At 46.9% G+C, this 15,581-nt stretch overlaps 1 protein-coding gene across 1 annotated transcript in view; it reads right to left on the reverse strand.

Annotated features, from left to right (window-relative positions):
• LOC100119839 (cGMP-dependent protein kinase foraging) overlaps positions 1–11,661 on the reverse strand; it is a 29,291-nt gene extending 17,630 nt beyond the window's left edge. The window contains exon 1 of the mRNA XM_001603499.6: positions 10,720–11,661. Coding sequence (XP_001603549.2) covers positions 10,720–11,306 — 587 coding nt within the window. The 5' untranslated portion in view covers positions 11,307–11,661. The remainder of the gene's footprint in view (positions 1–10,719) is intronic.
• Positions 11,662–15,581: the final 3,920 nt, after the last annotated feature.

A 15,581-nucleotide genomic window follows, 5' to 3' on the forward strand; every position in this document is an offset into this window, starting at 1 on the left:
ATACGAACAAAAACTCCACACGACAATAAGCCGTTTACTCAAATATACACGTTGTAAAAACAAGCCTGACTACATAAAATCACCAACTACTTTCTGCGCATAATTTATCGCCAAAAACCTGCTAGTATAGTGGGTCTATGCAAAACGTCGCTCACGAAAACTCGATTAGGCCAACCTTATACACTAAAGCTAGCCTTAAGCATATGTTATGCATGCGTGATAAGGTCCTGATACATAACAATCAGTCGTAGACTACAGGAAATTGTTTTACCTGTGAAAACAAAGTTCTAATCTGCTGTCGCCGAGGTCCACGTAAGCGACTATAAATTAAGTGGGTAAAGGTCTGTTTTCGAAATGGTCACGGACCAAAAACTTTTAAATTTATGGCCGAGTTATCGAACAATCGAAATTTGTATAGTTTAAAAAACTATAACGTTTTTGTATGTACTAGCGAACTAAATTCATAACTCTATAAACGCTTGCTTTTTTAAATGTACAATTTAAGAAATAACATCCGCGCATATGCCTTTATGAAAAGTTCCATTCATCACATTCGTATAATGTCATGAGAAGAGTTTAAAAAGTATATGTGTGTTCGGCACGTGCATTCCATACGTTCAATTTCTTTGCGCTGGCGTCAAAAGGCACAAAAAGATTCTTGAAAAAAGGAAAGAGTATATCGCAGAACGTATACGGTCTTGTTCCTCGCGCAATATCCACGAATGCATTGTAATAAGCGGAAATCGTGTATGTAACAACCAAACGAGAGATCGAGAGAGCGATCGTCTTCAAACTCGTTTCGCTATATATATATATATAGGAAGATAGCGTATACACGTTTTGGAGTTTCGTGCAGCAAGTATTGCAAACTGAAGTGGGACTTTTGCTAAATCCATCTTCTACTTATCGCTAAGTTAATTTTGCGTGAAAATTATGAATTTAATTCTCATCTGTAAAAGATACCCTTAAGTAAAGTTTATTCAAGTATTATCTAATCGAATCAATCGATCTCCTTATATTTAAAATTTTTGATAAACATCATAGGTTTCATGAAAAAAACGTCAAGATCAAGCACGAATCTTTAAAAAAAGCTCTATAAAATCGCGCGCAAGCTCGTCAAGAAACTCGATAACCCAATCAGTAAATGCCCGCGCGCGATTCTTTCTTCCGAGCCACACTGGCGCCAATAGGCAACATTTTTATCAACTACACTACCTCCCAAACTAACTTATCCTCGGTGTCCCAACCAAGCCGCAGCAGTACACAGATCTAGTGTCGGTCTCGACGTTACCGGGCAGGTGCGCTCGCGCGACCACACCGCCGTATCACTAGACGCACTACTCCTCCTCTATAGATCATCGCTAGGTGGCAGCACCGGTCCATCTATCTCTCGCGGGCGGAGCCGAAAGTCGAAAGAAGGAGAAAAGCAGAAAAGCAGAAAATCGTCGACGAGGCCGCACCGCAGCAGCAGCAGCGCGAACAAAGTGGCCGGGCCCGGTCTCTCTCTCTCCCTCTAAGTTAGCTCTCGACACGCAGCAGCAGCAGCAGCAGCAGCGAAGATAAGGTGGGGGGAACTCGTTACTCGGCGCGGCGCGCGGCGGTGGTACCAGTGTGGCTTTAACTTTTTAAAATATCGCTGTTGGCCGTGACAGGGGCTATTTTTAGCGGCGTCGAGATAAGCAGCGCGGCAGAGAGCGGGAGGAGAGCGCGCGAGCGCTCCGCTCTTGGCGACGACGACGACGGCGACTCGCCCGCGCTCTCCTTCATATACATACACACGCACACATATATTATGATACACACACGTGTATTCTCTCTATCGCCTCGCTGCGCGAGAGAAAAGAGCGGACGGCTGGACCGAGGACACGACTCTCTTGCCCGCGCTCCTCGTGTGTGTGTGTGTGCGCGCGCGCGCGCTGTGTATATATAGACGAGGCTCGCGCGCTGCACACAAAGAGAACGAAAGAAGTAATTATACGTGACGTCAGCACAAGAGAGAGAGAGAGAGAGAGAGAGAGAGGGAGAGAGAGCACACACGACGGCGTGCAGAAAGAAATAGAAAGGGACCGTGTGTGCGCGATGCGAGAGATCTCGGGGAATCTAGCGAGTCTCCTCTCGTCGCTGTTGCCTCTTCTTCTTCTGCGGTTCTTCTCTCCGATGCCGTCGCCGGAATTCTCCATGAGCGCGAGAGAGAAGAGCCGTTCGGCCGTTCGGCCGATCGGCGTCGCGAGGGGCCTTTTGACCTCCTTCGTTTCACGCATATACACGCGCGACGACGACTCCTCCGCTGCCGTATGTTGTATTCTCGCATAACACACAGTCTCTCTCTCTCTCTCGCACTCCGTCTGCGCCTGTCTGTCCGAGCGCTGATTAACCGCACAGCAGCAGCGAGTGTAATACCGATCAAAAGACCGAGAGCGAGAGAGCTGCGCATATTTTACTCCGAGACGGTACTCTCTGCTATACGCGGAACACAGGTGTTTATGGCTTCCGCTCTCTCTCTCTCTCTCTCTCTCTCTCTCTCTCTCTCTCTCTCTCTCTCTCTCTCTCTCTCTCTCTCTCTCTCTCTCTCTCTCTCTCTCTCTCTCTCTCAAGGCTCTTATTCGCAGAGAGGGAGAAGGAGAGCGACTGTCTCTGTGTTGTATAAAGTGCGCGCAGATAAAAAGCGGAACAAAACGGAATAAACACAGATCCGAGCGCTGGGACAGATAAGCGCGCGGCTGATTTCACCCGCGATGAACCTCGTCGCTATATACACTCTCCTCCGCGTATATAATACACGGTTGCTGCTTTCAGCCGCGCGATTATCTCTCTCGCGCGACGAGAATTATTAAATGCTTATTTTTTCAGTTTACAAATAATACATCGATCGCGGAAAACTCGATCTCGATTTTCAATCTATAATCGGCCCGTGTGGACACACAACACGTATACGACGACGTCGTTCTCCGTATCTCGATGTATATACGCTTTTTACGGGCGCACGATGAATGGCGCCTGCGGCGGCCGCTCGTTGGCCAAACGTTTCCACGTGTCTATACTATCGGCGTGATTCGGACGAGCGAGAGAGAGAGAGACAGAGGACTCTGTGTGTGCTTTGGAAAGTTGAAGGTCGCGCTCGATCTTTCTCACTCTTTCTGGACACACACACGCGCGCGATGTTAAACGCTAGCAGAAACAGCCGCCGCTGCAGCTTTGGAGCCACCACGACGTGTGCTGAACGTCGTGTGGATAATAAAAAAAAAATATATATATATATATATCGCGGCGCACAAAGTCAAGCAAATAGAGGAAATGCCCCGCGAGTGAGATCTGCTGCAGCGAGCCGCCGAGCATCGGAGAAGTGTAAACTAATAGAAGGAGATTCCAAATAAATCATTATGAGAGATTTTCATTCGATGTGTATGTGCTTGAAGTTCGATGCGGAAGCTTCCGTTTCGCACCTTTGCAGTGATTGAGGAAAAGGTGTATGCTTTTGAAAATAAGTCCCAACTGGCGAATCTCGAGATAGCCGAAGCTTCGTCAAAGGTGCTATTGTCCGTTTGATTAATACTAGCTCTAGCTGGTATTTATAAGTACATGCACAAATAGATTGCAGTTTATATTGCAGCCTAAGTGTATATAGTGCGCGATGGTTTGCGAGTTTACTGTGGGCCGGCCACGTTTAACAATACACCTTGAGTTTAAGTGACGGAGACTATTTCGAGTGCGCCTCTGAAATAGCTGAAAGGCCTGATAGTATTAAGCCTTTCAAACGCTAACCCCGATGTCCTTACATCGTTTATCATCTTATGGACGGACGTTTATTACTCTCGTTTTATTTTAATCATCAGTTCCATGTAGTAGGAACATTTTTTCAAACCTGTTGATCGACGATAAATGATAAAATAGATTTTTTTTACAGGAACGAATAATCAACTCGATTAATTTTTGTAAGCCATAAATTAGCGCGCGCAGGAAATCCCCAAATTCCGCGATCTGACTGGAATATTAAATTTCTTCCTTATTGACCAGGATTTGGCGATTAAAACAACAGAACAAAAAAAAAATTAATGACCTAAAGAGCGAGCTTCTGTTTCAAGAGATAAATAGTCCGACGCCAATATTACCGAGTCATCGGCTATGTAAAAGTGAGAGTGATTGACACAATAGTGTGCGTTTCGTCAAGTCCGTTATATAGAGCGAGCATCGTTGCTCTTGTGCGATCATCCAATTATTGGGCCTATTCAATCGCTTATACATATACAAATTCGACCAATTTATACACTTTGAAAAATTTCCTCGAACGCGGTATATATTTCATTTGAAACCATGGCCGTTTCGAGGATTTTTTGTTGCCCCGCGACGTGTATATTTATAGAACCACGTAAATTTATTCCACGGATAATATTTACGATCTTTATAAATATATACGCGTGTAAAATTTCAAACGGATTAGGAAACAGGTTCTATCGCCGCAAGTGCAGTTAAAAATCTAAAAGGACTTTCGTTGGACGTTTTTTTTTTTCTCTCCGTACACGGCATAAATATTCCACGCCCATGTTTAAATGACCGAGGAATCCCATCAGGTTTTATCAACAGTCATCGTTATATGAATTGGAACAGAAATTTCTATTGTTAGAAGCCGAATTATCTTCCGTGTCGTTAAATTTCGATTAGACGCGCGGAGCATATACCATGATCACTACTCGGGGAGAATAATATTTTTACTCCATCTATTATGCAGCTTATCAATGTAGCACGTGTGTCCTAAAATAGAACTCTCAAAATACCGTCCATGCGATACGTCACATATCCTCAAAGCAAGGCTATAGTCGAGCGTTTTTTTTTCACACTCGATCAGCTGAAATTTCAAAACCACGCGATTATTTTTTTCTCTCCAGCGATAAAATTGGCGCATAGTGTTATGCGTCAACTTTCCACGCAGCAGCGAAGAAACAATAACCGTCTCGGCCACACACGTATACAAATATCAGTATTATGTTTAATCGTTTAATCGTAATCCTGGAATAAATGCCTAACTCTAATAATAATACCGTTAATTCAAGATTAGCAAACTGCAATCAGCTATACTGTCAATATTATTTGTCATTGATAGTAGCTCCGATAATGACGAAAGAAACTAGTGCACGCATGCAGAAATTTCTCGGAGCCTGCCTTATATACATACGTGTATAAGTAGTATCAATCACACACGTGCGCACAGACTCAGCAATTTTTCGCGCAGTCATATCGCGAATCTCTTTTCATTAGCGCAGAAAAAGTTCGCGAATCGCTATTAATCATCGCTTCTATACTCGGAATTCCGTTATTAAATAACGAGATAACGCGACGATCGTATAATGGCCGTACAAGCACATATCATTGCGCATCATCGTCTGCATGAAAAAAATCGTAATACATCAGTGTGCCGCACACAATAACAAATAACGATTCCGATCGAACGAAAACCTCGTCAAAAGACTCCGCAGACTATACACGATGAGAAGACGAGTATAAGAATCGCGCGCGCACATAATACTTATAGCGCAGCAAAAATCGCGCTGCCGGCGCTGCGCTCGCGCGCGATGACTCGCCGAAGGCTTTAGGGTCGCGCCAGAAATAGCTGAATTACACGCGACTCGACGCCATCGGCGGCTAAAACGCCGCGCCGGGAAGTGCATGCCGCCGCCGCCGCCGCCGTTGTGTGTGCCTCTCTCACTCTCGATAACGTCATAAACAAACAATGCGCGCTATAGCTCTCTCGTCTTCTCTTTTCCTCCTCCTCCTCCTCCTCCTCCACCACCAGCAGCTCGTCGTCGTCGTAGTCTACGTGTGCGAGTTCATGCAAACCGGTTCACCGCCAGTCCGACACTATTTCGCATTGTGCCCGTCTCACACGTCGCTCAGCGAGCGCTTTTTTCTATCCCCCGCGCTCGCCATCGATTACCAATTAAAATGCCGATCTACACACTGTATTCCCGAGTTCTATCGCGTACGCATGACACCTATATAGAGAAGCGAGCACCCATAGCTTTTTTTCCGCGCGCTGCATTCCGAGCTTTATTCTCGATGCGCCACCCACGCGCTTTGCTCGTCGGTATTTTTATTTATTCTTTACGTCTATTTTCGCGCCGCGGCCGTAAATCGAAAAAACACATGCCGCGCTTTTGTTTGAATCTAACGGGTAATTTCCATGGGGGGGAATCGGTCTGAGAAAAATAAAACGGCGAGTCGTCGCTGCTGAGAACTTTCAGAGTTTCCGAAGTATAGCGTCGTCGCACACGAATACACACACGCATATAACGCACAGCGTCGTTGTCGTGGCCTTGCGTTACACACATGGAATCCGAATACAGTCCCGGCTCGCGCTACCGCGTTACTACTCATAAGCATACGTACGTTCATATATAAATGTGACCGCCTACTAGAATGTAATTTGCCTCTCTCATGGGAGGACTTCGACTATACTCTACTGCCAAGGTCAGGCGAGCGCCGTCGAGAGTCGCTTTTCGTGTATAAAAATGCCTTGAAGCGACGCGAGCCGACATCGCGTTCGCGATTTTCCGGCTGTATTTGCTGTACTGTTCCGCTGATTCGATGATAAAATCGCTAGAACATTTTTGACGACGTTCAAACGTTGAACGTTTGCTTAGCACGTGCGGCTGTTGGGGCTTGGTTGCGGAGAGAAAGAGACCGAGAGAAAAAAAGAGAAAAATTTATCTAATGTCCCTCGTGCGTTATACCCGCCAGAGGTTTTAATAGCTGTCACGGCTCGGAATAAACCCGAGTCTCCTAAGCATTAACTTATAAACAAGGATACGAGAACTTTCCACGCGTAACGCTAAAAACTATGTTAATTTGCGTTGCTTAACACTAGTTAAACTTGCGCTATATGGTTCTAACCTATTTAAGCAAAAGTCCGAAGCTTTTTTTAGAATTGGAAATGCGTATCGAGAGAACAATTTTTTAGCGTAATATAATATAAGAACTCTCGGTTTATTATTGTATCGACTCCTTCGGTGCAATCTTTCATTTCTCGAAATTCTTGCTCGCACTCGTTTTTTTTTTCTATTTCAGGTAATTGGATGAAAGCGCAACCAGTTATCGAGACACTGTGAAAACATAATTCGAATTCCTTCATTCAATGACTCTTTGTTACGCACATACTGATAATTCAGCAAATAGTATATTGAATTACGTGCGAAGAAGTTAGCTATGAGGTATGTGTTAAGATATATGGTATAAATTTTATTAAAATCTACATGTAAAATAGCAGATTCCCCTTAGCGCCTGGTTAAGATTAGAGAGGACGCGAAAAGATCTACTCTGCAACACTTGACTCTAAATGACGTCTTTGAGTTACAAATTTGAGTTTTATTTTTCAGAAGTCTTTGTCAACGTTGCAATTTTTACGAGCATGCGGTACCACTAGTTAGTTTGTATTTCTTCCTATTTTAAAGAGATAAGTAATTTGAAAAAAAAGTTTATACTATATTTATATAACATTTTTTAATAAGTGAAAACTATATTTACTGCGCTTAAAACTTGATATTCATAACGGTCTGAAATGCCTATAGAATTATTTTTATCGCTTGTTCTTTCTTTCATTTGCCGCAAATTAAATAGACAAGTTACGACTATTTGAGAGATATGGTATATAGCTTTGTTTGACGGTTGTTTGCACGTACTCTGACTTTGCTATGACAGTCGAAATACATTTGAACTGAGGTAAAAACCATTTTTAGAAAGCTTCATACTCGATAAATATCACACACTTCATTTTAAATTAAAATACATTTCTAGAATTGTAATATTAAAAGAATAAGTAAATTGCTAGCTATACTTGAAGAAAGATTTACACGATGCAGATTTAGAGTAATATAAATTATCTTTATTATTTCGAGGCAGAAATAGAACTTTGTTGCTTAGCATACTTCCTGGTTCTATATGCGATCGGAGAATGAAATCGTGCTTGCATGAATCGCGATTTCTTGTTAATTCAAAATAAAACTGATGATGGATACTAATAATATATAGCTGCGAAACAACGGAAAATCGCAATGCAATTAATCCCCTAATTATCAAACTCGATTCAATTATATAGTTTTAGTGGCGTGCTTGAAATTGCCATTTCTCGCTCAAGCATCAATTATCAACGGCATTAAGTGGTAAGCACGTTCGTATAGATACCTTCCTTGAACTGATAATGTGCCAAGACGATCCGTCCGTGCGAGTCTCTTGATTTATGACCAACTTATACCCACTCTTGTGTAGCCTTGTTAAAACTTACTTCGACTTTGAGAGCTTGCCGTTAATTTCTAACTCTCGCAACAATGACAAAAAAGAAATAGATATAGATTGCGCCGGCACTTATCTACTTCTGATTGCACCACGATAAGCTATAGTATCGCCTTCGATATACTATACAGACGCGTAAATATTTGTCGTTAGTCATTCTCAAAAATCACAGTAAATATATTGTATGTATGCATGGATACTTCACGTGCGCGGTGCATGTAATACTATAATATCGCGCGACAGAGAAGTTCAGTTTACTGCAAATTTACTATAAGAATTTTCTGTTACCAGAGCGAACGATTCATACAAAAGTACATACGTTATTTTGCAAAGCAAGAGCAAGTTTTTCTTTGAAACGGTGATACACTTTCCAGTGAATTGTAAACATTTATTTCGATAAGTTAGGTATCTGCTACTGGGTTATATCTGAAGTCCTCTTACTAATGTTTGCTCGGCCTGCTTTTTCTACTACGTGCAAATTATCAAATATTTGATCGAAATCTGTTGACAATTTTCCTGCTTGTGTGTCGCTGCATGTAACCAGCCATCGTCGCGCATTAATATTCATGAAGAGAATAAAAGCCAAGAGCGAGTTTTCGGAAAACTGAAAAATACACAAAAAATTTGCATATCCACGTCAAGGCTTTTGCCGCATTGTAGTTCGAAATAATACGATTAGATTAGCAACGATCATGGAAAATTATTGTTTGATCAGCGAATTCTTTAAAAATGGTTATCAACACACTCGCACACAGCGAGACGACTTGAAATTCCACTGTTACAAAGCACCTGCTACACACAATATTCATCAGAGCGTGTTAATGAAAGCTGTTTGTTCAATGAATATATATCGATCTCCTAACAACTCGCTCGGCATTGGAATTTTTAGATAAAAACTGACAAATTTATGGTTCGAGGCGGCGGCGGCGCGCACTTCGAATTGCAGGCAAATAATCATTAACGGCTTTCGCCGGGGCTCTACATCATATTATACGTCGTCTGCGCGCACTGGCATGCCGACAAGAGAGAGAGAGAGAGCACAGATAATAAATACTAGAAAGCATAAAATTATTATTAGACGCGCAGTGCCATCGGCGCAGCAGTGTGTGGTATATGTGTACATCGAGGCGAGTATATTATATGCTCGGCTTAACAGCTGTTGTTCTCGCGCAACGAGCGAAAAACAACCGCGACAAACACTCGCATCGTTGGCTGGCGCGCGGATTTGCGCCCCCCCCCCCCCGAAATCGTCAAAACAAATTGTGCGCCAGGCAGAGAGAAGAAGCCGCGCGATAAGCTATCGCTGCGCCTAAGTATGCCTTTTCAATTTTCTTCGCACGAACGTGATCTCGTCGTTTTATAATACCTATATAATTTTCTCTTCCCGCGATGCAGCTTTACGTGCTTTATATTTCGAATCGGAAAAGTGTCCGCGAACACCTTTACACCTACAATAAAAAAACGGAATATATCTCGCGATCGCACAGAAGTCCGGGAGAGAGATTATATTTTATATACGGCGTGCTCGAGAAAAAAAATTAGGCGATGCTTATCGGCTGAAGGGGCCCACTTGATTCGATCTCCTCGCCGTCGCCGCCTCGCGCTCATATACAGAATCCCCTCGCATCGTTCTCTCGCTTTCGGCCGCAGCAGCGACAGAATTAAGGAGAGATGGCCCGCAGAGAGTGTGCAGCGAGTATATAGATATACAAGTGCGCGCGCGGCTTTGTTCCGCGAGTGACAGACTTATGCAACTCGCCGAAAGCGTCGCCCGCGCGCGCGAGAGAGAGAGAGAGAGAGAGAGAGAGAGAGAGAGAGAGAGAGAGAGAGAGAAATAACAAGCAACTGTATACACAAGGAAAAAGAGGCGGCGGCGTTCGATTCGTCGCGCGCATAGCAGTGCCGTGCATGCGAGAGAGAGAGAGAGAGAGAGAGAGAGAGAGAGAGAGAGATATTTACAACTAAAAAGGGGAACTTTCCGAACAGAACTGGTTATATATGCTGCTGCTGCTGCTGCAGTCGGTCTCTGTCTCCGTGAGCTGCTGGCGCGCGAGAGCATCAAGTAAGTATATCGAGCTGGACATAATCTATTCGTATACACAGAGACTCGGATAATGAAAGAAGAAAACGGCAAAAGCTATTCAGCAATGAAACTCGGTCATGACGCGCGCGGCCATTGATAATAGTGGCATATAATGGAATGATTCGAGCAGCCATGCAGCAGCAGCAGAGGCTGTATCGTCGTCGTCGCAGGTGCGCGGAAAAATCTCGACGTTTGAATTTGGCCGGTGCGCGATGCGTGTTGCAGCAGCAGTGTACAGAGAGCCTGCACGTGGACGGGGCTGCGGGGAGGGGGTACGCGGGCACGTAGAGCGCACACCGTGCGCGACACACGTAGAGAACTGAGAGCGAGTGTATTATAGCGTGCACTTGACCAACCTGTCACTCTTGTCGACTTGAACGAGGGGGGCGAGCTCCTGCCTGGGCGGCTCGGCCGATATCCCCTGGGCGCGGTGTTTCCTGGGCCGAGGCTTGCTGGGTGCCAGGGGCGACTTGAACGGCAGCACACTGAGGAACTTGTCGAGGTGGCTGCGCAGCTCCTGGATCTCGGCGTCGCGCTGCCTCAGCTGGGCCTCGAGCTCGGCGATCCGCTCGTCCCGGGCGCGCAGCAGCTCCGCCATGTCGCCGCACTGTTGCTGGCCCATCTGCTGCGGCTGCGGCTGCGGCTGCGGCTGCGGCTGAGCTGCGTTATTATTGTTGAGCGCCGTCGCCGTGGTGGTCGGGCTGATGGCAACGCCGCCGCTGCTGGCAGTGGTCGTCTGAAGAGTAGGAGGAGGTGGCTGCTGCTGCTGCGTCTGGGCGGGCTCCTCCTCGTCGGCAAGCCGCTGCTGCGGCGACGAGAAGCAGAGCGAGTCGAAGCACACGCGCATAGACACGCAGGCGTCGCTGATCAGCCGGCACTCGGCCCCGTCCATCCACGCTGTTGCTGCGGGGCCGCGAGCCGCTCTCTGCTGCTGCGAGGGCATGCACGCGGGCAAAGGTCCGCGGGTGCACTGCAAGCCGAGTCGGCCGAGCTGCGCACTCGCGCTACGCTCGATCTACTCGCCGCTACGTACCGCCACACTCGCGCCTGCGAGCCACGGAGACTACTCTCTCTCTCTCTCTCTCTGTCTCTCTCTCTCTCTCTGCAGCACTGTGTCTCCTCTCCTCTCTTCTCCTCTCTCGTGCACAGCCCGCACTGCAACGTGTGGATTATAACTATACTCCGTCGACTTGTTTTTTCGCCGCGGCCCCACGTGCCACGGACAGACTGATCTAGCGCGCAGGCGCACCGCTGCACGCCGCATACAGTTCCTCCACCGACGCGGGAGAGAGAGAGCTACTCTGAACAGCCCGCGAGGGAACGGGCCATCTCGCCGAGCCTCTTTATTGCGCAGCTCGTTGTTTATTCATCTAGCCGCGCGATCATGATGCGCGGATGAGGTTCGTATGAGGCGCGCCGCGATTCGGGGGAGTGGCAGGGCGCCACGGTTGACGGCGGTCGGTAAGGTAGGCCGCTCTGGTTGGGTCGGTGGGTTAGCGCTGGAGAGGCCCGCGAATTTTGAACGGCAGCGCGGAGGTGGCGCTATTGGGCGATTTTTACGTCGAGCGCGTGAGCTGGTTTGCGTTTGGCCCTTCTCTCCGAGCCTCTAATCAGCGAAGATAGGTGGCGCACACGGCTTTTCCTACGTCCCTCACGAGAATCTGCGCGCCAAGTGTATGTGTAGAGGTAAACAACATTCCGCTGGTCCCGCTCGTGCTTTTTTGTTCCTTCTTCTAAAATTCTGTGACGACTGCAGTCGCACGTAAAATACACAAACAAATTCCAACAAGGCTCTCCGAAGAGCATCGCGAGACCAACTTCATGATATACGCTTGTATTATAACACACTCGCGTATAGAGCATCGATTCAAAGCAGGCCCGCGCGATTTTAAAATATTACCGTGAAAAATTGGAAAAAGCGAGCTCTGGAAGTATAACAGCGAAAGAGCTGCCCCTCATAACTTACTCTGATATAATAATGCTCGTAATAAGGGAGAGAGAGAGAGAGAGAAACTATAGGTTTTTAATGCATACAAAGTGTTCCCACGAGAGATCGTCTTGGCTCGGCTTCACCCCTATAAATTATCCGTTCGGCCGTGCGCTGCACAACGAGGCAAGAAAATATCGAGCGCGCGATGCGGGCGCTATATAAACTCTCGAAAAACCATCAAACAACGAGGAAATATAAGACCAACGCGAAACCCACATATAATACACCTATACCCGAGAAGATTGCGCGGCGAACGAATATAGCGTCAGCCATCGCAGCGGCTCTCTAGTATATAGCGGAATATTTGGCGCAATATCAGGGAGTTGATAAGCCATAAGGCAATTGTGCGAAATGACGGAAGACGGTGTTGCTGGCCGCTCTCGCTCGCGCGCTTTCCGCTTAGCCCGAGGCCAGGTGGTGTGCGCGCTGCGCCGCTGCTAGTTAGCGAGTTAGCTGATTGGACGCCCGAAGGGAGAGAGCGAGAGAGAGCGAGAGAGAGAGAGAGAGAGAGAGAGAGAGAGAGAGAAAGAGAGCGAGAGAGAGAAGCCGCGGCTCGGGGAACCGTAATATCATAATAGAATAGCGATGTTAGTAATAGCATCGTGGCCGCAGCGGCGGCGGCGAGATCGACCGAGCCAGAGCGAGTCAAGCAATTTGCATCGCATTGTGTACTCGTTATGCCTCCATCTGTCCCTGCCCCCGGCGCCAGCTCGGCGCGCTCTGCAACCCTCCCTCGCTCTCTCTCTCTCTCTCTCTCTCTCTCTCTCATAGCTCGTCTCTGTGTGTATTATATACGGCTGTGCGGAGGGTGAGCTTACACTGGGCGTGTATATATCGAAAGCTCACATCGACGACATTCCAAGACGCGGGAGAGAAAAATTTCAGACTCGCGCGAGCTTTGATCTCCTCGTACATAGACGTATCAACTAAACGATAACCTTGTTTATTATTCATTCGACGCCGAGCTGTTCTCTCTCTCTTTCTCTCTCTCTCTCTCCCTTCTCTTCAATTTCCAAAGTAGCTTTCCGCAGAAATTTGCGAGGCTCGCGTATAACGCCCCCCCCCCCCATCACTTTTATCCCTTTTATGCTTTTGTGAACCATAACGCCGCCGATGTGTACGACTATAGATGCGAGATACGTTATACTACGCTGCAAGCTCTCTCCCGTTCGATTTTTTCCTGAGAATATTGTATAGGGGAAATCGAATTCGAATTCGTCCCTCGTTATTGTACGCGACGATGATGTGTATAACCCCGAAATTAGAGGCGACATCGAGAGATCGATGCACTGATAACAATCGCGAGAGCTTAGCCTGCATTAGGCGGGTATATAAGCTCCGTAACGCAAGCCCGCGCGGGAAATTATGAATTTTAGCAGTGTTATTATACAATCGGAGAAAAACTATAATCCTACGCGTTGATCGCCGTGTGGATTGCGACGAAGGGCATTATTCCTGAATGAATTCGAAATCCCGAGAGCTACACTATATACGCACGAGGGAGAGAGGGAGAGAGAGAGAGAGAGCCCAGAAGTCGCAATATCAATTACCCTCTCCTACGATCCAGTGCAGCTCGCTCTCGCTTCACGTTCCACATCCCGACATCGGATTAACTCGGCTTCGAAGGTCTTGAGATTTTCCATCTAGCAGCGGATCTGCGCATTATATATCTATATATATATATATACAGCACACGCACACAGCTGCGCTAGCGGCAGAGACGTATCCCATCATCGAGATGTATATACAGACACAGCCAAATGAAAATCCAGTTTCCAGCACATCAACTCGGCTTCCTCTCTATCTCTCTTGCTTATTTCGTTTCCGATGCGAGCCCGAGAAATTATATTTTTCCACGAACGATATCGCCCCCGCGATATGCTTTGCCTCAATATTTGCCTCGAATGTTATTTCCGTTCGGTTTTTACGCCACTATATCGAGGTATCCTCGAGTTGGAAGCTTCGGAGTAATGGAATTTTCGCGTATACGATGATAATCTACGTCCGTATACGTATATAACACCGAGAGCGCGGAGGCTTAAGTGGTTATAAGTAAGTGATTCTTCAAAGGACGCGTCAGGAGCGACGTGCGCGACACGGGCTGGGATTTGCCGTCGTCGTGTAATCCGGTTTGTTTGATCAATAAGGGAACTGACACGAATATTCGCAGAGGGGGGACACGGATAGCCCTGCGCTCTGTGTGCCAGAGTGAGAGAATTCGTACCTGCAGGTTACATATACACACATCGGTTCTGGCTCGAGTTTCCGTCTTGTCGCGCAGCTCCCCGAGGAGAGCCGGAGGACAGTCTCGCGCATATCGCCGGGTTGAAATTGAACCCGACTTGCAAGCTCTATACGGCCTTTATCTTTTTTGTACACGGAAACTCGATCGTCTAAAAATCGACTTATCCTTCGATTCTCGCAAGCTCTCAAAAAGCTCGCGCGCATCACTGATTCATGCATTGCCTTGCGAGTCTACGCCGCTGAATGATTTAGTCGCGCGCGGCGTCTCTTGATTATCCTTTCCACTCGCTTATACACTCCGCCGTTAAAATTAAGCTCCGATATAGGGTGCAAGCGCGTCAAATAAGCTCTCCCCCGCGCGCGCGGGCGACAAGCCTTTTAGCAAAGTGTATTAAGCTCCAGCCGCGCGGCAGACTTGATTTTGACGTATAATAAAAACGGAGAGCATGAGTAGGTTAAGTCTGATAAATTCTCGGCGACGATTTGTCAGAAAGCGACAATCGATCATCATCGCGCGACAAGACGCTCCTCTCCCGCTTATACACAGCTACCCAACGTACACGACGTGCAGCGCACACAGGCGAGAGCGAAGAGAGAGAGAGAGAGAGAGAGAGAGAGAGAGAGAGAGAGAGAGAGAGAGAGAGAGAGAGAGTAAGTACACTTCCACAGCGAGGCGGCAGAGCCGTAGTAGCTTTCAAGCTGGCGCGCGGCCCGCCGACGCCGCCGCCCCTTAGCCAGAGCCCCTCGTTGCATTTTAAATCAAAGCCCGGAGGTAACGCAATCACCAGGCATCACGACGCTTCCACAATTTTCTACTTTAAGCTACTTTATGTATTAGTGCCCCGCTCTCTCTCTCTCTCTCCCGCTCGTTTTCCCCTCCCACCTTTAGCGTGTATATAGTCGTCGTCGCACTTTCCTTCGCCGCCGCCGGTACATTAGTATACCCTCTCCTAACCGGGTTATTTTATTAAACAACCTCTAAGC

The sequence above is a fragment of the Nasonia vitripennis genome, chromosome 5 (assembly GCF_009193385.2).
Source record: "Nasonia vitripennis strain AsymCx chromosome 5, Nvit_psr_1.1, whole genome shotgun sequence".
Classification (NCBI taxonomy): Eukaryota; Metazoa; Arthropoda; class Insecta; order Hymenoptera; family Pteromalidae; genus Nasonia; species Nasonia vitripennis.